Here is a 25,781-nt window from a genome sequence, read left to right as displayed (position 1 = left end):
GATACTACTGCCTTGTATACATTGCCTTGTTTTGTCTGGAGAAGAAAAAAAATAATACAAAGATTGGTATAAAAAAAGTAAAAAAAATCTGAAAAGGATTTGACAAAGTCCCAAACAAGCTAAAGGCTTTGATGTGTTAAACACACTGAAAAATGTAGGAGATGATAATATTAACAATAATAACAACAACAACAACAACAATAATAATACAAGAAGAACAAGAACAAACACAGGAAACGTGACTAAGCATTCCCAACTGATTAAATATATCATAAAATAATGCAAAAATGCTCTGATTAAAATCAGTCACTTCCCAATCTGCGTACAACATCATTTTGAAACGTGTTTGGATTGTACAATAATTTTTTTTAGAGCGTTACAAGTGCAGATTAATAATCTTTCTTTACTTATTTCCAAAGGGGAGCTTTCAATTAAAGGACACAGCTACTAAATTCTGAACATAACTATTATTTCCATCGAGCTAGTAAATCCACTAATAATGATGTCAGTTATAGCAATGAAATAAAGTAAAATTCCTAAAATTCAAGGTTACAAAAAGATAAAAGTATACGTACAATGGTAAATCCTTAAATCCATTCAAAAAAAGTCACTGAGATGGTTTATTTTTAAGCAAAAGGATGCTTTATTTTGAAATCCAACTCCTGAAGATGTGGGTTTTTTTTGCACTGTGGAGGCCTTGACACTTGTCTGACACTGACGGAGTGCAGACCCTCCTCACATCACAAGTCCCTGTGCTTAAAAATAGCAGCATCTCTGGCTGTGACTGCCTTCACACTTCTGGAGTATTATATTAATCTTTAGACACGATAAGTGTTTTAAAACAACACACCGTAGCTGTGTGTGGTTTTACAAAACAAACCTGCTTTGTTAAACTGAGACAAAGAAATGCAGAGGTGTTTTCTGTCTTTGTTTGTTGTGAATCACATCTTAATAACAACCGAGTGAGAAAGCAAACTGTCAAAACAGAAAGGTCACCATGAAAAAGAGGAAGAAAACCATGGTTGTAAAGTTTGCTGAGGAGATGCAATGCTCTGTTTTATTTAAAAAACCGAGTGCCACTGCTCTTATTTAATACATCTTAACTCAAAAATTCTTAATATTTGGGCTTTAGGGGAGTCTTAATGTGACATATTGTAATTTAAATCATTAAAACAGACACCTGAGGGTCTCTATTTCTATTCATGAGCTTGACGGTTGGTGACCTTCACATCTCACAAGTCCAAAGAAAAGTAGTGTGTGTGTGTTGACCGATACAGATGTTCAGTCAGATCAGAATGAACGTAGCTTCAGGCTGAGGTTGTTGTTCTGTGTTTTCTCTCAACGGCCTCGATGACACAAGGACTAAAATTAACCAACAAGATTTCCCGTGACCCTTTGGTGTGAGAGTCAAGTGTGACAGGAATGTGCACAAACCTGCTGCGGCAAACTTAAAATGATACCTTGTTTTGTATTTAAATTAGATTATTTATTAAAAGAATGCTGCACAGATGTCAGGGGAATCTTGTGCAATGTTTGACATGGTGAATCTGAATCTGTTGAGTGTTGAAAATCCCCTGCAAGATTCTTGTATAGCAAGGCTATTAATTTTATTATCTATTTGCCTCTTTCAGTCTGTTCTAAAAGCAGCAAAGAAAAGAAAACGGTTTTCAATCCACGAAGCAGCAAAATACAGGTATTATCTTTATATAAATAGGATGTTTTTAATGCAGATCTGCACCCTTTTGAGGATGGAAGTACATTTTATGTTGGTGGATTTTTACATTTGTCTTTTTTTTATGATTTTATAAATAGTTTACACTTGTATTTGACTTTTTGTCACATGTATTGTTCTTTTCAATACTCTTCTACTTTGTTTTAAATACAAAATCATTACACAGCACAGTGACATTTCATTTTGCCATTGTAAGTATATTGAAGGATATTTTGATGTCCATATTCGTGCGATTCTTACAAAAAAGGCATCCTCTAACAAGCTCCAGTGTGTCCGTGTTCTCTGGGGCCTACATGGCAGCAGTTGTCACCGCGCCGGCTGTGAGGAGATAATGAACTTAAAAATGCCCGTCTCCGTCACCCTTTCCTGTCCCTGCAGAGCAGGAGTGGACAGTAAAAGTGTTCCAGAGCCAGACGACATTACCCGCCACCCCGGTCACACTGGGATCTTTTATCTGCTTGGAATTCCTTCAGCACAGAGTCACCTTCAGTGCAGACCTGAGACCTTCCATTCCTCTGATAAGAAAGAGTACAAAAGAGATACATACTGTACTTTACACACACCGAGTCACAACACGGTCAAATCATGTGAGCACGGAGGCTATATGTGAACTAAACTAAAGCTAAACTAAACCCTGTGTTCAGTTGTTACTTCTTTCAAAGTTTGATTTGACAAGGATGCATTTGAGCCTCTGATGTTATCATACTTTCACTACTGTCTTAAATTAAATAAGTGTGTGATAAAAGCCTGTAGACTAACAAAAAAAAGAGGATATAAACATTCATAGCTCTGTGATCTGTTTATTTACTGTGTTAAAGTTGACTATTGTTGTGTTAAAGTAATAATGAAAGCTGCCCATGACTTAACATTAAGTTGTAACAGGTTATTTCTGCATGGTTTCTTGAACAATATATTAATTTTGCATCATAAAAATGTTTTATTGTGAACTGTATATCGGGTCCATGTCGACACAGACACTTTTATTTTGAAATTCTGCGAAACTGCCATTCCACATATCTCATAAGATTTTTTTCACTTGACCGACCCTTTACTGGCCACACTAGATGTTCAGAGACTGCTGTTTTAGATGTTGCTCTGATCCAACACACCTGTTTGAAATGATCAGCTAATCATCGAGCTCTGCAAAAGCCTGCTGATGAACGAGCCATTCATCTGAATCAGGTGTGCTGGAGCAGGGAAACACTGTTCTAAAAGGTGTTTATTCTTCTTTAGAATTTGTAATTCTCTTGCTACTTTACCACCATCATTTACTGTGCACTTGGTTTTATATTAAACCCACATATTCTAAGAGCAGAGAACAAAACATATTTTTGAGACATACAGATGTAGGGATTCAGACTATTGGTGTATTTGGTGTCAGTCATGTGCTCACCTGTGTCAACATGTGAGTGGACGTCCAACTCTAAAATGTGATTCCAACCTTGAGTAAAAAATAGATCTCATGCTTCAGCAGAGTAAATCAAATTAAACAGGCTTCCTAAGGTGCGTCTGCACTGCACTGCAGGTGTATCTCATGAGAGGAACGAGTTTTGTCTTTATAGAGTGGTATGAACAGAGGAATGATTACAGCAACTAAATTAAAAGCAGTGTGAATTCACACATAGGGGCGTCTTTTGAGGACTGTCTGGTTGATGAAGTCTGGTGGTTCGTAGACCTTAAACTCAGACAGAAAATCATGAGAATCACCAAAAATCGAATTTAATATGTATAATTAGTATTCAGATTAGATCCTGTGGGTGTCACTCCACCCTCTTTTTAAATGATTTGGAAATTAATGTTGTCATGATCTATGTCAGGTAATGAGCTGGAATAAACTAAATACTAAAAAGTTGGGTGATAATTAATATTTCAAGCTTTACAGTCATAATTGATGTGATGGAATGGTGACCTGACCAGAGTTTTTCCTCCCATCTTTCATCCTACGACAGAATAATTGATGATTTTATTTCTACTCAAAAACAAGGTAAAAGTTACTTTTTTATTTCCCTAAAATTCCAAATGGAATAAAGAAATGGTGTTAATGTGTTTGAATGAAGTGGGCATTAATGGTGTAACACAGAATTAGGTGAAGATTCCTCTTTATATTCTTTAAATCACCCAGAGGACAAATAGGTGTGATTATTAATATTGCTGCCATTAAAACGATTGAAATGATTCAAAAACATCCTCCTCTCTGTGATCAAATAGTCAAAAATAATTGTTTCATTTTATTTTAACTCAGAAACAGGGTATACTTTTACATAAACAAGGTCTGTTGGCCCTAAATTCCAAAACACAGGGAAATATTTGTGGTTGGACTGACGTGAGACAGGCGGGGACATTTTTGACCCCAGAGGACAAAACATGTATGGTAATCAGGAGGACACTACAAGGGTACTTTCTTGGTATATCTTATACATATTATTTATTACTGTGTGTTCTAAATATTTGTTTCCTTTATTCCTTTGTCTTGTACAATGACAAGAAATTCTATTCTATTCTATGTTCATGCTTCGCCATCTCTTCATATTAGGCCACACTTCGACAAATAAACAGCGACACTGACAGTGTGAGGCACCATGAAATTAGAGGAAGTGAACCATCTGCTGAGCAGTGCAGTCTGTCTGATTGGCAGATACAATCAGCGGTGATTGACTCTATCTGTGTCGACTCTCTAATGCCCTGAAGTTAACCGCCAGTACAGTATATTTAACCCTCGGCTCAGTGAGAGGAAAAACCCCCACCATGACAGTTTCAAATGTTGATTAAAAACAACAGGCATTCATTCTAACAAACAAGTTCTTTTATTGTCGTTATTGACCTAAAATGATATCACAGCTTGTAGCATTTGTCAAAACTAATGTTATGTTCACATAACAGCGTTCAGCAGCGTGTCTGACTCTATTATGAGTCTTAATATCTATTTAAGAAAAAAACAAAACAAACAAAGTGAAGACAGCAGAGGGCTGCGAGTTATCCATATGAACAGAAAAGTGAGCGTTGTGTGATGTGGAGGGGGGAGAAAAAGGTGTGAGGCACACGAATCACAGTGTGTCCTTGGACGATGAGCACAGAGAAAGACAGTTTGAGCGCAGCAGAACTCTCATTAGTGCAGAGTCTGTCGACATGGCTCCTGTCAGCAGCCTCCAGAACAAATCATAAAGCCTGGACTGCAGAGCCTGAGCCATGACATTCATCTATCCATCCACCAATTCATCCATCCATCTGTCATCTGTCACCCTAACATCCTCTCCTTCAAAGTAAAATAAAAAATGTTCCTGGTGTCCTGCTGGGCTGTGGGATTTGTTGAAGGTTATCTCCACGTCACTCTCCCCCCGCCTCTCCTTCTCTGTGCTATCAGTCAAACACTGCAGAAAACCACCAGGTGAATTTGCTGGAAGAAAAAGGAAGCTTTCTCCACATCTTTGACCACGGCTCTGTCCTGTCCTGTCCTGTCCTCTCACTACTGCTAGACACGTGTGAGCACACTCTAACACATCCTGGTGTCAAAAAATGATGATGTCTTATCAGGTTGTGTGCAAGAGACAGAAGACACCGCAGGATGAGTGTGTGCTGGGTTTGGGTGCAGAGGTAAAGTCAGGTTGTAAATTATAAAAGGGCCTGCACACCTGCTTATAGACCTTTCCTCAGATCTAAAGAATCAAGACCATCCAGCTGCAAAACATGGTGTGAGGAATCTAAAATTCACAGCTGGTTGCCACTTGCTAGCATAAAGACCAGGTGGTTGTGAAGTCTTCCACATCCAAAGCATTTGCGGCTGGTCTGAAATCAAATCCCTAGTTCTGTCCAATTCAAACCTGTCTGTCTACAAAGCCTGACATGTGCAAGACCTTTACTGTGCACCACAGTGGCAGAGACATCTGCCGCAGTACAATCACTGAAATGTAAAATAGCACCAGTCGAGGGTTAAATAAAGTCAGCCCAGAGTCACCTGTCATCCTGCCAAAAAAACACTGTGACATACACAAATCTCTTCTTCCCATGCCTTAATCCAACCATGACATCTGTCATCCCCCAAATCTCACTTGTATTTAAACTCACCAAAGTTCACGTACACAATCACCACACGTCGACCTTCACTCACACTGTGTGTTAGCTGAACGCCATCGCTACGTTTCAACGCCTCGTCTATGGCAGATAATCTGAAACAATGCTGTCAGTGTGAGTTAAAGTTAAACAGATCCCCAGTATTTTACAGTTCTGGAACAAACTACAGACCATGTAAGATGAATTACTTTGAGTTCAAGCTCAAGCTAAAAGTGGAACTGTAAAAAAGAAAGAAGAAGAAGCTAAATTTGACTTTTTTGTGATGAAGTTTCACAGAATGTGACGGTTATCATGTGATTGTAAGGTATTAAATGGATTATTCTAAGGATGAAAATGAAATAAAACGATAAAATGATTCTGATAGGGCAGCTTTGGGGTTTGGAAACCAAAAAAAAGGTGACAGTATGCTTTCAGAATCCTCCAAGATGGGAGAGCTGGTTGTCAATCTTTATGGAACATCTTTGTGTTCCGTGACTGATTCCTTAATGATCTGAAAAGAGTTGAAAATAAGATCAGAGTTAAAAATAAGAGTGGAAGGAACAAAACGTCTCTGTTAAGTTTTTAGATTAGTTTCACAAAGTCAGCCACAGAAAATGTGAGACATGGGAAAACCTGCAGAAGGGTTCAACATTGCCCTCCAGAGGGACTGGCTACGAGGTGCAATGTGCAGATTGGCCTGTTTCACAGTGATAAGTGATAAGAGTGTGTGTGTGTGTGTGTGTGGTTCTGTGAACACCACATGCTGTACCTCTCCATCTCTTGTCTCCACTGTTCTGACCAGGATGCTCCTCTTTACATGAGCCTCTGGGGTTTTGGTGTCCAAGTTAGTGTCTAAAATAAGAACAGAGGGAGATAGAGAGAGGAAGACATCCAATTATATTGTCAAACTATATTATACACTTTGTGTTAATTGTTTTCTGATGCTTGTTGTTCATGTGGTTGACTAGTCACTGTTAACCATCTTGGCTACACCAAAGGATGTTTTAATCACTATGTGACTTCCTAATGAAAAAAAGGTCACATGATATGAATCATTTTCATCTTGAAGGTCTTCAACATGCAATAAAAAAAGCAATAAGTGCTGAGATATAAAGAAAATCATCACAATCACAATCATAAAATCATATTTATGCTACCAAGAGGATGCCGGGGGTAGAGCGAGTCGTCTTTCAGCCACGGAGGTTGTTGTGGGTTTGATTCCCAGTTCCACTAATCTATACGTGTCCATGTGTCCTTGGGCAAGACACTTTTGCACGTTGCTCCTGCCGGCAAATGTGTTTGAAAGATGGAGGGTCACTGGTGCCAATCCGAGCCTGGACAGTCCACCCTGGACTGGTCGCCAGTCCATCACAGGGACACACATAATAGAGACGAACAACCATTCACTCTCACACTCATACCTATGGTCAATTTAGAGTGTCTAATCTACCTAATCCCCAAATCTGCATGTTTTTGGACTGTGGGTGGAAAATGGAGAACATGGAGTCCACACACACACACACAGGGAGAACATGCAAACTCCATGCAGAAAGGACCTTGTTCTGACTGGGTCGTGAACCTGAGTCTTCTTGCTGCAAAGGCAAGAGTGCTATAACAAATGTCCTTATATTACCCTTAGATCCTCTCCCATAAACTTACCTAAGACTTTTTAAAAATGTGAAAATGACCATTCATCAGAAAAATAAATAGAGTGTATTTGTACAGTACCTTTCACAGATATATATCCTATATTCCCTGATACTACATTCTATTACCACAAAATAACTAAATATATGGAACAACTTTATGGAACGGATGGAATTATGGAGAACTTCAAAATCTTCAAAATAACTGCTCAAACTGGTATGTTGGAATAACATGGTTTGGTAAAGTGTGACTTTTTTCTTTGTGTACATTTCTTTTTCCTTTTAGCTGCTTAGTTTGAATGTTTCTCTGAGGCTTTAAGTGTTGTATATTTAAAAAGAAAGAAAGAAAGAAAAACAGGGGGTAGGACTAGGGAGGTTTTCAAACACTGCATGTTTATATTTGGTTCATTTACATAACTTTTGCTGTTTTGGTGTGCTTTACATTAAAACAAGCAGACAAATTAAAAACAACTTCACATAAAATCAAGTACAGGGAAAACAAGTGTCAAATGTACAATTCTTAATTCTGAGAATCATAAATGCATGTTACAGTGTTGCAGTGCCATCATACAACAGAATTTCTAATTCCCTAACAACAAATCTGACTGTATCCTGTCAATGTGTCCAAAATGCAAAGGTTTCTAGATCAGAACAGGGAAAAACATGTGGTTCATTTTTGATACTGACCTCTAAACTGCAGATTGGAAAAGCTCTGAACTGGAATTGTGATCCTGGAGAAACAAACAAAGATCATCATCATCACAAACCTCTTTACATCTGTCTGTGATCCACCAGGCTGTGTCTCACCTGCTCTCCTCTCCCTCCAGCAGCTTCCTGTAGGTGGCGATCTCAATATCCAGGGCCAACTTGACATTAAGGAGGTCCTGATACTCCTGCAGGTGCCTCGCCATCTCCTCCTTCAGGGCCTGGATCTCCTCCTCCAGGCGACTCACCGTATCCTGGTAACCGGCCGTCTCCATGGCAAAACGGTCCTCCATCTCCCGCAGCTGCCGTTCCAGAGACTCGTTCTGAAGGAGGAGAGACAATGTAACCGGGGGGTTTTAATTTACTGTTGTCGCCTTTACTTTAAACTAACTTTCAATCCAATTCTGCTGCCAACACTCGCAGTTTTATTACTTTCATTACTCTGGTTTAATTACATCCACCTCTTTAAATCTACCACATACTCTCACAATTACAGTCTTTTATTATTTCCTTCAGCTGTTTCCACTATCGACTGTTTGTTCTACCTTCTACTACTACTCTTTAGTCTTTTACCCTCTCTCTCTCTCTCTCACTGGTTCCAGCAGTTAAATTAATGTCATATAATAACTTACACAAATGAAACTTCCTTATTTATGCTGAGCAGTATGTTTGCTGTGATAGCAGCAAAATTATTCCATATGCTACAAATAAATTATAGATTATAAAAGGAACATTACACATTTACTCAAAGACAATGAGGTATGGACCATTTTTCTAATGGGCACATGACCTCTATCCAACTGTTTGTGTGTGTATTTTTTTATGCTGTGGTCAGTAGCAGGAAAACCAGTGGAGACAACAATGACAATAAGACAGTGAGTGGCTGAATCTCGATGTGCTCTGTGGCTTCCCTGTGCAGCTCAGAGTCTGGTTACGGCAAACAGACGAACACACAGTCACATGCACTTGTGGAACAATTCAAACCAATCTTCCTGTAAATTGCATTTTTCCTTTTTTTGTGGTGACTGCACAGCTTGTTTGTTTGTGTTTGATGGCTTTGTTTGTCTTTTTTTGTAAGTGCATCACATGAGTGGCGGGTGTGCAGCTGCATCCGACACGTGCATGATTGACCCCAAGCTGTGACTGAGTGGTGATGAATCCTTTTAGACCCACAATATATTAATATAAATCAATAAAAAAAAACATACTTTTCCCCCTATTCCTTTAGTTCACGGACTATGTTCGCAAGTGTAAATAATGATATTTATTTTACATGTACTACATATATATCTACACTGATATCTAACACCCTAAACTCAAAGCTTGTGTATGTAATTTTAAGTCCCACGTGTCAGAATAGAGAAGCAACATTGAACTGATTCACTGCTTTCTGAGTAATTGTCAACCCAGTGCAATCTCATTCAGATAAAGTTTAAGAGAATCATGTCCTTCTTATCACAGCTTTCATTAACTGAAATATAATGATCATATATAGTAAAAAAAAAAATAAGTTTGGCACAGTTCTGTTTTTGTAGTTAAGTGGACATACTGTTCCACGGACAGCCTCCAGGTCACAGCTCAGCACTTGGATCTGGCGCCGGTAGTCATTGGCCTCTTGCTTGGCTTGACGTAAGGCTTCTGCGTTACGAGTGGCTGCGTCTGTCAGGTCAGCAAACTGTAGAAAAAACAGACACTTCATCTGCTTCTAAAGTCGTGTCGTGTTGATTTTTCCGTGGCTTTATATGAGTCTTATGATTCCTCATAAAAGGCTTTATCTGAGTCTCCTGACCTTAGACTTGTACCACTCCTCAGTCTCCTGCATATTGGATGTGGCCATGCTCTCATACTGGACCCGAATGTCTCTCAGAGCAGCGGTCAGATCTGGTTTGGACACATCCACGTCAACGTGCACCTGCTGGGCCATGATCTGCTCCTGCAACTCACGCAGATCCTACACAGGGGAAAGGATATTGGGAAAAGATGTATTTAAATGGCAAATGTGCTGATGTGATTACACTTTAAGTTGATCTCTTTCTTTTTCTTTTTACCTCCTCGTGAATCTTCTTCAGGAAGTTTATTTCATCCTGCAGGGCATCAATCTTCCTCTCCAACTGGACGCGATTCAAAGATGCCTCGTCCACGTCCTGCATGCAAACATTGAGGCACAGAGAGGAATGATAGACTGACAGACTGATAGACAAAATGCTGAATGCCTTGAGTTTAAAATCATGATTCCAGGAAAAGGAAAATTACCTGTCTGTAGGCATTCAGATTGTTCTCTGCATCCTGTCGGAGGCCAATCTCATCTTGCAGTCTGAGTAAATCACAAAAAAAGAAATGCAAGCGTGAATTAGCCAGGCTGAACGAAACACTAGGCAAAAAAAAAAATCGGCTATCATTCATGAAATATTCTATAAATTGATTTCTTTTGGAAATTGAGCTGCAAATAGATTTTTTTGGGAAATTGAGCTGCAAATGATGACATTTAAATATTAATATTTTCTTTTTTTAATACAAAAATGTTCAGATCGAGATACTGGAAGTAAAACACATACTATACTCATGTTTGTTTCACTCCGGTGCAGAAAAGTATTGTAATAGCTTATTCCTGCCTCCTCTTTATGACTCAAAGTCACTGAGACAGAAAGTAACAGTGACGTTTCTGTATAATGGAGAGTCTGACTGTGATTGAGACTGAAAACATATTTCATGCTTTTCAATCAGATTTTCACTGTGAGTCTCTCCCTCTCCGTGTTGCAACAGGGGCTCAGCTGAAAGGGCAACTTACGCATCATTACACATTCACTCCAATCTAACAGCCACAGGCCTTTCCCACGAGTTCACAAACAGACACACATACACAAAGAATCCATACACACACACACACTCACACCACCCTGCAATCCATCTTCCATATGCACAGAGACATGGAAGCCTAAATGCTCATGGTCACATCTGTACAGCTTCACGCTGACCTTTGACCTTCTCAGCTGTGACCATCACGATTCACGCAGCAAATGGAGTCTGAGGTGAACAGATTCTCCTGACCAAAATTAAATCAAACATTTACGACATGTGTGCATCTCATATAGGTAAAAAAAACAACAACACTTGGACGTGCAGCTACAGGAAATCAGTGTTTTTGTAGTATCAGGGGACAAGAAAACATCTGCCTGACTGTCTGCTGCCTTTGTGAAGAGCCACCATTGTGTTTACCTCATTCCTCCACACTCACTCAGTGTGGATGAGGGGTTGAGCCAGGATCAAGTTTGTAAAGAGCGATTGTGGAGTAAAGCTCCAGCAGAGCCCAGTGATCTGCATTCCAACACGTCACACAGAACCCAAATCTGCATATAAATGCTTTCAGAATAAAAAACAAAAAACCTCAACATGACTCACACTGATGCCAAAACAACCAACAGAACACTGAGCCAAAGTAAAGTTTAACACAGGTTGTTGAAAATACATCTGCAAGCAACCTTCGTGTTGTGCTGGGTGTCTGCCTGCTGCAGCTTTCAACCACAAAGATGCAGATCAATAATTAAAACATCATAAAGGTTCACTACAGTGTTATAGAAATTCAGTTAATGTCGGTTAATATAAATGATGACTTTGAGTTTACAAGCTTTATGGGTATTTCCTTTTTTACGTGTAGCTCACAATGGTGTGAGTTTCCAGGGTCATTTCTTATGAATGTCAGCTGTTTTATATAAACTTTACTTTTGTCGTCATCAAAAAGTGCAAGAAAGAAGAAGAGTGGACAGGACGCTATCATTAGTTGCATTAATATCTGATTATATCTTTATCTAAATTATATCTTTTTGAAGACTTTGGGCACAGGGGTGTGGTTTCATTGATAGATTCACCTGTTCACCACATGCACATGGTAGTTTAGACAATGAGGGTGAGTTTGGCTTTGTAATTTTCTGTTGACCGGCACATTACAGTATTAATATCCGTTAAATGTTAGTTATTTGCATCATAATAGTCTTAAACTTTGACAGACTTCAAGATGAGTTGTGTTTTTTTACGCACGTGTCACGGTTCAGGGCCAACTCAGCCTCACAGCGCCGTTCACATTTAGGATTTATAGTCGCTACAGAGAGGTTTGATGTTACTTTACTTGGAGCATGACATGAGCCTCCACCCCCACATGCCCCACCCTGTTTTCCTCCTACCTCTGCTTGAGTGTCCCCACATCTGAGCCCAAATTGTCCCGCTCTATCTCCAGCCGAGCTTTGGAAGAGGTGAGACCGTCCACCTGCCGCCGCAGCTCTCTCAGCTCCTCCTGGTAGATGTCTCCCGCGTGGCTGGGCTCCTTCCCCTTCAGCTGGTTCAGCTCTGCCACCAAAACCTTATTCTGCTGCTCCAGCAGGCGGACCTTCTCTATGTAGCTGGCAAATCGGTCATTCAGGCCCATCATCTCCATCTTCTCGTTGGTGCGATTCTCCTTGAACTGGGCCTTTATCAAGGAGTCAGCTGAGAAGTCCAGCCGGTCCGCAGTGCTCCCCAGGAGCAGGGTGCTGGTGGAGCCCAGGGAGACTCTGGATATGGGGCTAGAGTGGGTGAAGGTGCGAGGGGTGCCATGCCAGGAGAGGCGGCTTGAGGAAAGGCTCCCGATTCTGCCTCCTGTGATGCTGGAGCCCTGAGGCCCAAAACGCTTTCTGTATGAGGACTGGATTCTCTGACTCTCCATGATGGGGAATGAAGTTTGTCTTGGGCACAAACCATGCTTTTATAGAGGCAGGCGAACCCCCAAAAGTCCAAAGCAGGGAGGCCACAGGGTGGGGCAGAGAGAAGGGAGGGTGGCAGGCAGTGAATGGGACAAAAAGGGAGAGTGAAGGGGTGGTTTACATGACACTCAAATAGCTGTGTGCCAGGGATTGTCTATGCCCGTCCACTCAACTATAAATGTCTCTTGGTTTTCTCCCTCTCTCTCCTCCTCCCTTCTCGCTGGGCCTCTGACTCACTCCCCATCTCACTCTTATTTTCACCCGCTTTTGTGTCTCTCTCTTTCTTTCTGTTCCAGCTCAATGAAAAGGAATTTGTGACAGGGTCTGGTCACCAATTCAAACTGGCCACACATACGCTCTCACAAAAACAGAAACACGGTTAGATTGGACAAAGAGGTGGAGTTGTCGGGAGGAGATTTTACTCTAATCTAGTCATCTATAAACAGATTGATGGATTAAATTATTCCCAGATAGTAAAATACGAGAATTGTGTTTAATCTGGCACATATGCAATACATGGACCTAAAGGATATGGGTCCAAATCCCACTGTGTAAGGAGACAAAGCACATGTGGGAGAAAACCCACCACTCACAGCTGTAGTGACTTTTCTTTAGATCATGGGACAAAATGGATCATAATGATAATATGGTAATACTGTTAAATGGTGCCTGTTTTGACAGCGTTTGTGTTGTTTTAATATCTGGTCTTGACTAATATTCTTTGGCTTGATGAGTTTTAGGGCCGATGCAATACTCATAAATTGTTTGTTGTGGGGATAAAAAAAAAAAAAGTGCATTTGATTTGATTACTATTCTTTGAATTACTGTGAGTACTTTTTCATAAAATAATATTCTAAAACATGTACGGGACATGTTTGGCCTTAATAGAGACAGTAGAAGTAGAAGAGTCTCTGTTGGGGCTGCGGAAGAGACATGTCGGCACAAAATGGCGGCCTCTACAAAGCAAGACACTTAGCTAATGTGCAAATGAGAGGCTACGAAAACAAAAAGATTTTCATTTTAAGAGATGATACACTTACAAACATACTTGTTTGTATATTCATTTTCTGCAAATTAACCCCCCTAAGTATTATATACTGAGCCTCAGATCATGAAAAAAATATTATTATATTCAATAAGCACACATGTACACAGGTGTGAAAATGTAGTCAGGGCTCCAGTGAGAATCTAGGACTCTGGGGTGTTTCCTGTGTGCAGGTTATTAGACGTATTCTTGGCTTCAAAGAGAGATGGATGGTAGAGACAATGAGGAGTGGGTTCTGGGGAGAGAAAAGTGGGGAGATCCGACCTAATCTTAACCCCAGGAGAACAAAACCACTATCCTCCATCTTCCGATTTTCCTATTAATCTGTCAGTCTCAATAAAGATGGATGACCTGAGTTTGTCAAAGATTATTTGATTGTTTGACAGGTTACCAGCAAAAATAAATGTACATTATTTGAGATTAGCTTGATAAAAAGTTATAGAAGTGCTGGCACGGTCATTTTCCAGGTAATAAAACGACAACAGCAGTGGGACATAAAGGTCCTCTTTGTTACCAAGACATCAAATCACAGCGAGTGGAAACCAGCGGCACTGGGAGACAGTGAATAAAGCTCCATATGACTCCACTATCTGGCGTCTGTGTGTTGTTACTTTTCAAGCAGAAAAACAACAACACAGTGTCTTGAATCCCAATTGGTTTCTGTTAATAGAGGTTAAACTAGATGGCACACTATAAGTCTGGCAGGGATTTGTTGATTTAAAAAGGCTCCACCTCTCAGGATTAATAGCATGGTTTCATCATTAAGGCCACTCTTGTTTTTTTTCTGCTCTCTGGATTTTTTAGACAATCACTGCCGTTGCCTCAGATCTGGTCACTGAGGTAATATGTGCCAGAGGTTAAACATTCACTCTTGTACCGCTCCTTCCTCCCCGCTGCTGGAGTCAGACGATGGCAAAGTCAAACAGCTGATTCATGTGTCTAACATGAGGAGAACATCTGATTTGCAGAACTTGCAAGGGAAAAGCGGCGCAGAGCAGAATCTTAATGCTGTTGCACCCAAAACTGATCTTAGGCCAAAACAACATGGCTGCGAGCTGAGATTGACTGAGCACTACTCAACGCTCGCTTTGTGCTCTGGCATTTTACACCCAGAGTCCCGCAGTGTGAACCTCTCAGCTGCCATCCCTCAACGCTAACGATGGTTGAATGTTCATGGCCACATACCAATCTGAATCCCGACCAACAAGCTGGAAATACTGCCTCAGCCTCGCCTCTGTCACTACATCAAGGGTGTGTTTCCACAGACAGAGTGTAAATTAAAAGTGGTGCAGGCTTTAATCTAGAATAGTAACTCTTGGTTTTGCTCACAGAAACTTGTCTTATCCTTCAGTGAGTTACTTCAAAGTCCCACACAAAATGAGACACGAATTATTTCAAACACTTACATTAGTATTCACGTTACACCTTCAGAGTGGACAAGGAAACTAAAAAGGAAGCAGAAATAAAAACATTTAAGCATCAATAACAAATATAACACATGTACTGTATTTATCATCTGTTTCCATGTAAAGGAGGAAACATAATTTTAAAAACTGACATCATGTCTTATTGAAGAACCTTAAACTAGCAACTGGGACCATTAATCTTTACTGATGTTATAAATCAAGCAAATCTACTCACCTGTATATTTCCCAAGTGTGTGAGGAAATTACAGTGGCCTTTGCATACCAGAAATGATGCCGTTCTATATTTGTGTAGTAAAGCTTCCATTTGAAATGCACACTGGCTGGTTTGTCCATCTGAACGGCTGTAGAAACAAAATGACGGTGCCCATAAAGGCTAAAAAAAAGGCTTATTCCATTTGGAACATACACTTACAAAAACACAATAATTGATAGTAAATACATATCTTCCTAAGGTTTACACAGTGGGGCTTTCTGAGTGTGTAAACTGATGTTTCCCAGCTCCAGCACACCTGATTCAAATGAATGGCTCGTTACCAGGCTTTTGCAGAGCGTGTTGATGAGCTGAATTCTTGAATCAAGTGTGTTATAGCAGGGAAACATCAAAAACATGCAGGGCAGTGGGTCCCGAGGACCAGGATTTAAGTCAACTGCAATGTCGTCTTCAGAGCCCTCAACAAACGTTTCACCGCAATTCACACCTTGACCCATGCGAATTTAACAACTCACATGATTGTTATCTTAATTACCCCAAAGTGCCACCAAGGGTTTATAAACCTGGGGATCTCCCACACCAAAATCACAACTGAAGAAGCCTTTTGAATGAGAGGCGAACCCGACAGATGTCCAGTTGTCTTCTTCGTTTTTAGCACTTAGAGGACGACCATGGCCTGGATGACTGAGAACCTTCACTGACATGGTGCGGATGTTCAGGTGAGAGACATCACAGGTACAAGCACACAGTTAAATGCTTGGGTGCAGACTCAAATCAAATCAGCAGGGCTTAACTGGGATAAGCAGGCTGGACAAATGACTCAGCACCACCAGGTCCAAACAGAGTTCAGCCACAAAGAGGGCCAGGGGAAAACCGGTTCAAGCCCAAAGCTCCAGTCTGCCTGTCAGCAGGAATGCTGGGGGCCCGAATACACCACACACCGACAAACACACAAACACAGTGCCGCACATCACAAGCACAGCTCACAGATACGAACCTGGGTTGTACATTGTTTAAAACATTAAAATGAATGAATGAATGCCTCTGTCAGTTTACTAGCATGCTAACATTTGCTCCACACTGGAACACTGAAATTGGTTTTGTATTGTATTTGGTTTTAATCTAAAACAACACTTTTTAACATGTCACTAAGTTTATTAACATGATTTTATCTTGACAACATGAATGTAGTGAAGTGCCTGGTGCTGTAGCAAATCACACATTCACTGACTCAAGTCACCTTGCTGGTTTTCAACTGGTTTAAGTGGAGTTTGAATCCTTAATTTCACTCAACTGTGACAAATTTTAAATCTCAAATGTATATAGTGTTACAAGGGCTGTCTATACATTATTTTCAGAAACAAGATGATAACCTCCGTAAAGCAAGGCCCTTACCTGAAGTACATCATTTTAAAGCATTAATACACATGTATAAACACATATGTGCAATACAGAATGGACCTTCAAATCTGTTTAAATGTGCTATATCAGTGTTTCCACATTGTGGTCCTTGGGGACCCACTGCCCTGCATGTTTTGCCCCTCTCCAACACACCTGATTCAAATGAATGGCTCGTTATCAGGCTTTCGCAGAGCTTAATGATGAGCTGATCATTTGAATCAGGTGTGATGGAGCAGGGACAGAACCAGGATTGGGAAACACTGTGTTATATACTGTAAATAAAAGTCATTCTTTTTTTTGACTGAATTATATTTTATATTATATGAAACCATGATATCTGCCCTAACTTGTTTTTGTTGATGGACAATTAAACAATTCATCAAGGCAATAAACCTCAAACCTGTGAGAAGCAACGTGTCTCTGTGCGACACCATTTTGAGAAAAGGCCCCTTTGTTTCACGTACCCCTGTTTTCCCATCTTGCAGCAAGACAAGACACGGTTGCTTCTGAAGTCTCCTTTTTCTTGTTTATGAGAAGAGTGAGAGAGCAAAACGACAGGAAGATAGATACGGGTGGAGCGGGGGAGGAGTACATCAATCAAGGAGCTTCCTACTGCCAACAATGAGCTCAGTCTGCTGTGTCCATTCATTTACTCGACTCACTCGCCTGGACAAGGCACAACTGTCCTAGGAATGTAAGCAAACTGTAAGTAAACAAACAAACAAACAAACAAAAGCATTTATTTGTTAAAAACAATTTATTCTGTAGAGCAGCCATGACATACATATATACATATATGTTTATATATATTTATATTTATGTCATGTCATTAAACATACTATTCTTTTATGGCTGTAAAACAAATTTGATATATTAGACTTTGCACTGCAAGTCCCGTCATGATACACAATCATACAATAACATATATAGATGTCTAACAACTAGTTTTCATTTGATTATCCCAGGGCCCTTTTTTTCTTAGAAGGCCACCGTTTTTTTTTGTTTTTTTTAACACTGTACTAGCTGCATTTAGCCTTTAGCAGCTCATAGTAATATTCTCATGTTAGCCTTCAAGCTGCAAAACCTTTTGCCCTGAAAACTAGTTACTAGTGGACTCATCCAAACCCTGGGATAAAAAAAGTCGTCAACTGGGTTGAACAGCGAACTCTGACATCCAGCACTGGCTCTGAACCTACTCTCTGTTTTGTCTCACACACACACAGATTAAGTCATAAATATTCCCAGCAATTTCTTTTGTAAATCAAGCCTTTAAAAAGGTTTCATTCATGAGACCTCAGAGATGTGAGAAAGTACCACAGCTAAATGATGTTCAGTTTCCAAAGCCTGTCAGGTAATAATCTCATCTAAATGCATAGCTGAGGATGTGTGGAAACTTTTTTTTTCTTCTCCTTGAGTGGGAACATGAGCCATGCTGCCAGAGTTCGTTTTCCACCCATTAGTCATTTATAGACCTCATTTCTGTACTGTCTGCAAAACCAGCTGCTTTCTATGATTTACTTTGTATGACACCACGTCTTCAAAGTATCACTAGATCTGACACTGTCTAAATATAAAAAATATATTTATTCATATATATATTTGCTTAAAAAATCTAATTGGAATGGACATGGGGGGGTATAAATAAACACTTCACATTTTCTAAATGTTTTTTTTTTAAAAAACAAAAAAAGGCAAATTTGGTAACGAGAACAAAACCCTGTGAACAACATTAATTTTACAAAAGTGCATCCGATTTAAAATTGATCCTCAGACTGAGGCAGACTCTGGCAGGGTTGTCTGATCTTAAACAAAAGGCTAAGGACGACACAAATGAAAGCCTTTTCTCTCGTCTGCTTCACACATAAATCCATCCTGTATCTGTTCCTTTTTTGGCACTATGTGGACTGAGAACACTTGTGACACTTAAGAGCTGCGAGAGACTGACAGAGAGATGGCAGGTGTTGAAAGGCACACTGCGGCAACAGGTAGAACAAAAACTGGACGAAACACTTAAAATCTGACTAAATCCTGAATGAAAGTTAGGCACCTACTTAAACGGCATTGTCTTGCTGGACATGATTATTTGTTGTCTATTCTGAAATACTATGAATATTCTATTGATTTATTCAAGTGTTTTGAGGTTTTACAAGTTAGTGATACATGTGAATGGAAGAAATAACACTGACAGTGAAAAAAGAGGTTCTTTTGTTCACTGAACAAGATTTTTGACTTGAAGTTTGAGACTGAGCTTTGATATCCTTTCACTGCCTAATTATTAAGGCTTTTAATTATGCGTTTCCCAAGTTGCGGCAGTTTCCTCATTAAAACAAAGACGAAAGTTATAAATTACCCAATGTAAGTAATGTTTAATGTAATTCTTATGTTTCTGTAATGGTTAATATACCAGTATGTAGAGGCTCTTTAACCAATATATTATCATAATGCTAAAATATAATTATTGTTATTCACAAATTTCCAAATGTACTGTTTTACAGAAAAACCCAGAAAAACAGTAAAGCACATTATTTCTTGATTAAAATGTCAAATTATAGTTATTTATTTCATTTGCATTCCTGAACAGAAACATTTGTTTTAGTGGTTGATGTTATGCTTGACTAATTTCTTACTTCTCAGAGAAGAAGACCATTGAGGCAGTTCAAACTTAGGTATAAAAAGCTGACTTCAGTTTGTTATTTGCCAAATAAATAACTAATATTATATATATATATATATATATATACACACACACATATATATGTATGCATGTATGTACATATATGTACATATATATATATATATAAAATATTTATGGCATTATGGTGGTGTAATAAATTTGCTAAGCACTGTGTATACAGAATATATATGTACACACTTTTATACTTCTTTGTGTCCAGAAAGTAAGTACATTTGTCATGACGTGTGACCTGGCGAGGAAACGCAATCACAACTCGAGAAACGACATCATTTCTAATTCTGATGGTTAAAATAACACTGAAGATTCCTGAAATACTTTCAAAGTAACTGATTGCCCGGGGTTTAAAACCAAAATATGATAAAGCTAATTTATCACTGTTTTTTTCATGAGCTAAACTTTAATTTGCAATAAAACTCCAGTGTAGCTACTCTACACATAACTCTATGTGATTTTACTTCATTGGTGTTCAAACTGCATCAAATCTAATTTAAAGAGCTTTTAACAATCTTTAACTGTATGGGAGGAGTTTTAACTGAATGAGAACGACTCATTCAGTTAACACTGTAGTGCACCAGGAGTGGTCAACATCCACTGGGGACACTTGAGCTGCAGACCTGCTCTAAATTTGAAAGTCAAACACTTAAGGCGTCCTGGCATATCTCGTAACTTCCCAACAAGTGAATGTAAACACAGGAGTGGCTATTTTATGAAGATTCAACTGGTGCATGAGCTATGACTCAGTGAAGCTACATATGGAGTGTGCACATCCGTGTGTGTGTATCTAACAAAAATCAACACACCACCAGTCACTTAATCTGTATTATGTTTCCCCCTTGTGGTGACTTTGGTATAAGAAAGGACTTACACTGGTTTTCAAGGCATTGTGTCAACTGCAGCTGTCAAACTGCATCTTCTTTAGATTTGTCTGAGCGAACGCCGACTCTCCTTTGACGGTCACTTGGCGGAACATTGACATACAGGTCAGTTACTCATCAGGACGTCTGTCACAGATGGGTTTCCAAGGAAGCTACAGACACTGCTGAAGCATCTCTGTGGTTTAGGTTCAGAAACCGGACAGGTTCAGCACAGGATCTGGGAGAAGGGATGTCTGAGCAGCTCCTCGGCACTTGGCCTGTGTTTGGCCTCCACAAAGATGCAGCGGATAAAGTCCCGTGCCTGGTCGGAGGTGTGTGAGGGGAGCAGAGGGTTGGTGGGCTGGGTGGCGATCTTGAAAATGGCTGCCATGGCCTCATATTCAGCCCATGGGGGTTTTTCTGTCAACATCTCCACCACTGTGCACCCAAGGCTCCTGTAAAAGATATGCATGTTTCTTTGTTAATGGCCACAAATCTTGGTCCTGAAATTTTGGACATTGTCTGGCTATGGGCAAGAGGTTGGCACATGGCTTGAACATGAAGGTCACAGACACCCATTTACTCGCTGTGAATCACACAAGTCTCTTGTAGATATAAGCTTAATTGGACATTAACTAAAAAGTTCATACAAGGGAGCTGGCAGAAACATGTCCGGTGAATCGCCACTTTGATTTCTGTGGACATGTGCATTCACACATTCAGCCCCTGAGCACAATCTCCAGACAATCCACAGCATTGTGAAAGCAGCTACCATGTGTCTCAGCTACTCAAGATTAAAGCTTTGATGGAATGTTTTGAGTGGAAACTTTCATACTTGTCTGGGGAAGGCCTTCTCCACCTGTTTGGGAGGCACAACCCCTCCAGAAAGAGTTACAGGCCTGCTGAAAAGCTGGTACATACCGGCCTCTGTTACAACCTGTCTGACTGGCCTTCGGCCAATCACATCCCTTGCCTGAAGGGTAACAGCTAATGTTGTCTGGTTTGTGTGTTGGAGTGTGGTAAGAACAGGAAAACCCACAGCAGACACCAAACTTTGTTAATAAGTTGCTATTCTGCATACTTTCCCTTTCACACATGTCATCACAGTGTCTGCTGACTTGGGATCCAATGACTGAGGTTAATGAAGGCATCTGTACCCAGGCGATACATATATGTCACCTTCATCATTTCAAACTGAACTAGTTGTGACACAGACACTTAAAGCACATGTTTGTCTCACTCCAGCAGCACTGGTGAGTATTATATTGCTCCCGCAGGAACAAAGGCTTCATTGTCTGTGACATGAGATAATTAGTGGAGCTACAGCAGTCAACTGCTTGCTCCATGGCTTTAAGCAGGCAAAGAGGACTGACTATTTAGTTGTGTGATGAAGTGAGATTATATTTTAAGTCAGTGTTTACCAAGCCTGTTATAAAAAGGGACACATTTTAATCATTGTTATTATTGTAACCTTGTTATTACTGTTTATCTTATTGTTGTAGTCTTTTCGTTAGCTGGGCCTCTTAATCCAGCCACAAGTAATAGATACTTGTGGCTGGATCATGGATTATAACATAAGATCCCTCTTGTGGCTCAGAGATGTACGACACATATAAATCTCAAGAAAAAGGCTGGAAACAATTCCTGGCCTCACCAGACATCAGCTTTCCTGCCGTAGCCTTCTCCACTGATCACCTCTGGGCTCATCCAGTAGGGGGTGCCGGTCACTGAGCGGATACCAGTGCCAGACATGCAGATGGTCTGAAGCCTCTTACTGGCACCGAAATCTCCAAGCTTCACGTTGCCCACTGAATCCCGTAAGATGTTGGCACCTAAGAGTCACAGTTGACATGACACCCATCATCTACCACATATGGTGAAACTTGCACTGGTAAAACATTGTCTGAACATGTATCTGATATTTAAACAGAATAGTGCGCGGGCCTCTGTGGACATGCAGGTCTACCTTTGATGTCTCTGTGTACGATCATGTTGCTGTGCAAATACGACATGCCATCAAGGATCTGTCTTGTGTACTTCCGGGTCACGTTTTCCGTCAGGGCCCCATAGGCCTTCAGCTGGTCTTTGACTGAACCCTGAAATAAAGAAAGACAGTGTTACAACTAGCTATACAGCAGTACAGCAAGTTTATTGTTTTGTGCTTTTCAGCCACATTTTAGGATCTGCAGAGATTTTGCAGAGACATTTTAAATAAGATATAAAATAAGAGAACCGCAGAGATAAACCAGAAGTGATATGCTCTATAATTGGTAACCAGTAAACCCAAAGACAGTGAGATGACTAGTTAGTGGCTGCACAAAGCCTGTTTTTCTGATTCTTTGACTATTTGACTACATATAAATGTCAATTCATGTTCCTACAATATCAATAGGCCATACGACCTAACATTATGAAATGTAAGACATTAGTCAATTAATTGTTTTGTTCCTGGAAGAATAAGAATAATAACTTTAGTAGTATATTGAGTATATAGTATTCTATAGTACTCTATAGTCAGTACTAGGAAATTATTGTTGTCATCTTCCATGAAATGTCTTCAACTTTATAGGTCCTATTGCCTTTAGCTTTCCTTTCATCATGCTTGAGGTTGAGTTAGACTTAATTCACTGAATTTAAATTACAGTTGCTTTGACATTATGTTCCCTCATATGCAATTGTTGTGTTTGGAAAACAACGACTGCTGATGGGGGAATAAAAAATGTAACCATTGTCCTGAGTGCTGGGTGAACCATTGCCATTAAAGCTGCTGGGACTCACCCCAGGCATATACTCCATGAAAATAGTGAGTGTCTTCTCATTGTGATCCCTCAGGCAGCCATAGTACTGAACGATGCGCTCGTGATGCAGGTTTTTTAGCAACTGGATTTCACACTCCAAAGCACTGACTTCCTGTAACGAAACATTGAAATGTCGGGAAAAGGTGAAGAGTTTAAACATGTCTGAAACGTGCATTTTTATTCATTTAATTTCATGACTACTATTCATTTACAAACAGCATGGTCAAACAAATGTAACTATAAATACAGGGTTAATAAACATATGTTTATGACATCATATGGTCTGTCAAAAATTAAACCTACGGCAATGAGCAGAGCTCCCCACAAACGTTTTACTACAGAGACTGAGGCCACAACAGAGAGAGGGAGGCAGAACGGAGAGATGTGCACAGAAGACACACAAAAAGACCTCCCTAAGTACAAGAACAGAGACCACTGATTCATATCTGCTACAAGCTCGGGGTGAGAGAGGGGTGTGCGAGTCACCCTCCGACCTGTCACCTTCCACCACCACAACACAGATACAGGAAGTGACAGTGCGTGTTTTCTCAATGGCAGACAGGAAAAGACATTAAAATGGGGAAGGGGAGGAGGGGGTTTAGGGAGGAAAGATAAGTTCCCTTCATGAGCTATTTAATTTCTTTTCACATTCCCATTGATTATGTTGTTTCTGTATCAGAGGATGCGATTAAATTTGTGGCTTGACTCCTGACCTTAAAACAGAAACAAGGATGTTTTGAGACTGTTAACTCATTAATCACAGACTCAGTCTGTTAACGACCTGCATTCCAGCATAATGACCACATTAAGATGCACAACATATGAGGTCACACATACAGGGAAGAAAAATGTATTAATAAATAAGCTAAGGTTAAATGTTTGACGGTAAAATTGTCCAAAAGTGGTGGTAAGATAAATGCCTGCCTGAAATGTCATTAACAGTATCACTAACTAGCAAACATGCTCACCTTGCTGGTCTCTGGACTTTCAGGATCAAACTGGACCTGCTTAGCAGCCAACTCTCTCCCAGTATCCACATCGTAACACAGGTAAACCCGTCCAAACGCCCCCTGACCCAGGAGTTTACCACGCCGCCATGTCACTGGAGCACTGGGTGCTAAAACAAAACAAACACATGCACACACACAAAGCTGTTAAATTTCAAATAAAATATAAAACATGCCTGTGAAAAAAAAGTAATTGGTCAGCACTGGTATTTGCCCTTGAACCCAATGCTGCATCATTTATTTATCTCTTAAAAAGGTCCAGTGTGTGACATTCAGGTTTTTTTTGGCAGAAATTGTGTGGAGAGCAAAGAAAGAATTTCATTGCAAAGAGAAACATGTTTTCTGTGTGTACACATGACCATAATCACGTTGAACCTTGAATTTTAAAAAAAGCCCCACCCACACAAATCCAATGCATAAACTAACAAAGAACAACAAGAAGTCTAATATAGATGTCACAAATTCTTATACACTGGACCTTTAAGACATCTGAGAAAAACTACAGCTACTGTCAATCACACTCACACTTATGGGCAACAGAGCGATCCTGAGGACGTAGTCTGCCCTGAGTATCCACGAGCTGCCAGCTGCCCACACTCTCCTCACTGCCATTGAGTGACCGGCGTGAAGGCACAAGAGTGAAGAGGTTTCCCTGGGGGCGACGGATGCGTGGAAATGTTCGACGACCTGTGGGAGACCATAGAGAGGGTGGCTGAGGTTAATGTCACATAATGAACAGGAAGAGATGAAAGGAGGGACTACAAAATAGAAATGGACCATAATTAACGGGTGAATGAAGACATCTTACCTTCACTGTGGTCCTTATGATGGAGGGAGACATGGTACCTACGAGGATAGGTGCCTCCCTTTCCAGCTACCCTGTCATACACATTATTCTCCCTGTCTGAAAGCAAATATCCAAAGAGTCAGTATTAGTCAGCAGGATTACTCTGCTTTTCAAGCACAATTTATCTCACACAGCATTCATGTAAGATAGATAGATAGATGTACTTTATTGATCCCAGACTGGGAAATTGTTCAAAGCTACTTCATCACTCCCCCATACAGATTGTTCACAAGGGCTTTCAGCTTTTAAAAACCATGTCTATAAAGCCAGTCACAGACAATCCACAAAAACATCACAATGAATTCTGTTTTTTATGTGTTTTGGATAGCACAACACTTTAGACAAAAGATGTAGATAACAGGAACCCACAATACTAGGTATGGTTTGATGGAAGTGACATGCAGGACAAGTCACACACACCTGTCATGGATGTTTTACACATAACCTGACTTGCCTGATTATTTTTAATATAAGTGTGAATCCCCCTTCCCTATCTCCTCACCAAGAGCTACATTCTCCTTTAACTGGAAGGTTGAAAGGTGATGCTAAATGTTCTCACTCCTATGTACATCGTAGTTACACTGACATGATACGTGCTGACTACTGAGATCAGCCGATGGAGCTCTGCTGGTT

At 40.1% G+C, this 25,781-nt stretch overlaps 3 protein-coding genes across 7 annotated transcripts in view; 1 reads left to right on the top strand and 2 right to left on the bottom strand.

Moving 5' to 3' along the window:
• gjc1 (gap junction protein gamma 1) overlaps positions 1-25,781 on the top strand; it is a 797,916-nt gene that overhangs the window by 138,066 nt on the left and 634,069 nt on the right. The window lies entirely within an intron of this gene.
• LOC122784982 (glial fibrillary acidic protein) lies at positions 4,518-13,017 on the bottom strand. The gene is made up of 9 exons (XM_044050464.1): positions 12,309-13,017; positions 10,384-10,444; positions 10,179-10,274; positions 9,920-10,081; positions 9,680-9,805; positions 8,233-8,453; positions 8,113-8,156; positions 6,549-6,631; positions 4,518-6,290 (listed from the first exon to the last, which is right to left on the bottom strand). The coding sequence occupies exons 1-9, from the start codon at positions 12,824-12,826 to the stop codon at positions 6,249-6,251; spliced, it is 1,353 nt and encodes a 450-aa protein (XP_043906399.1). The 5' UTR covers positions 12,827-13,017; the 3' UTR covers positions 4,518-6,248.
• Positions 10,386-25,781, bottom strand: part of map3k3 (mitogen-activated protein kinase kinase kinase 3) — a 28,092-nt gene continuing 12,696 nt past the window's right edge. The window contains exons 11-20 of one of the 4 annotated variants that reach the window (XR_006362239.1): positions 25,110-25,205; positions 24,827-24,988; positions 24,263-24,411; positions 23,275-23,406; positions 22,463-22,592; positions 22,151-22,328; positions 20,508-20,951; positions 17,412-17,650; positions 15,315-15,353; positions 10,386-10,444 (exon numbers count right to left, since the gene is read on the bottom strand). Coding sequence is in view for 1 of the 4 variants with exons in the window: in XM_044050451.1 (XP_043906386.1) it covers positions 20,723-20,951; positions 22,151-22,328; positions 22,463-22,592; positions 23,275-23,406; positions 24,263-24,411; positions 24,827-24,988; positions 25,110-25,205 (1,076 nt within the window). In the remaining 3 variants the exon portion in view is untranslated. Of the gene's footprint in view, positions 10,445-15,314; positions 15,354-17,411; positions 17,651-19,710; positions 20,952-22,150; positions 22,329-22,462; positions 22,593-23,274; positions 23,407-24,262; positions 24,412-24,826; positions 24,989-25,109; positions 25,206-25,781 lie in introns of those variants that run through there. The other 3 variants (XR_006362237.1, XR_006362238.1, XM_044050451.1) reach the window with 3 other exon arrangements.

The sequence above is a fragment of the Solea senegalensis genome, linkage group LG19, assembly GCF_019176455.1.
Source record: "Solea senegalensis isolate Sse05_10M linkage group LG19, IFAPA_SoseM_1, whole genome shotgun sequence".
In the NCBI taxonomy this organism is placed as follows: Eukaryota; Metazoa; Chordata; class Actinopteri; order Pleuronectiformes; family Soleidae; genus Solea; species Solea senegalensis.
The sequence above is the reverse complement of the archived record's forward strand: the minus strand, read 5'-3'. Positions and strand labels throughout refer to the sequence as shown.

Bases quoted from the DNA above. Each gene is read 5' to 3' on its own strand.
- LOC122784982 (XM_044050464.1), bottom strand. From the start codon at position 12,826: ATGGAGAGTCAGAGAATCCAGTCCTCATACAGAAAGCGTTTTGGGCCT. The intron at 10,082-10,178 runs GTAAAAAGAAAA...TCCCCTGTGTAG, and splicing joins TGAAGAAGATTCACGAGGAG to GATCTGCGTGAGTTGCAGGA. The intron at 8,454-9,679 runs GTATGTCCACTT...CTCCTCCTTCAG, and splicing joins TGGAGGCTGTCCGTGGAACA to AACGAGTCTCTGGAACGGCA.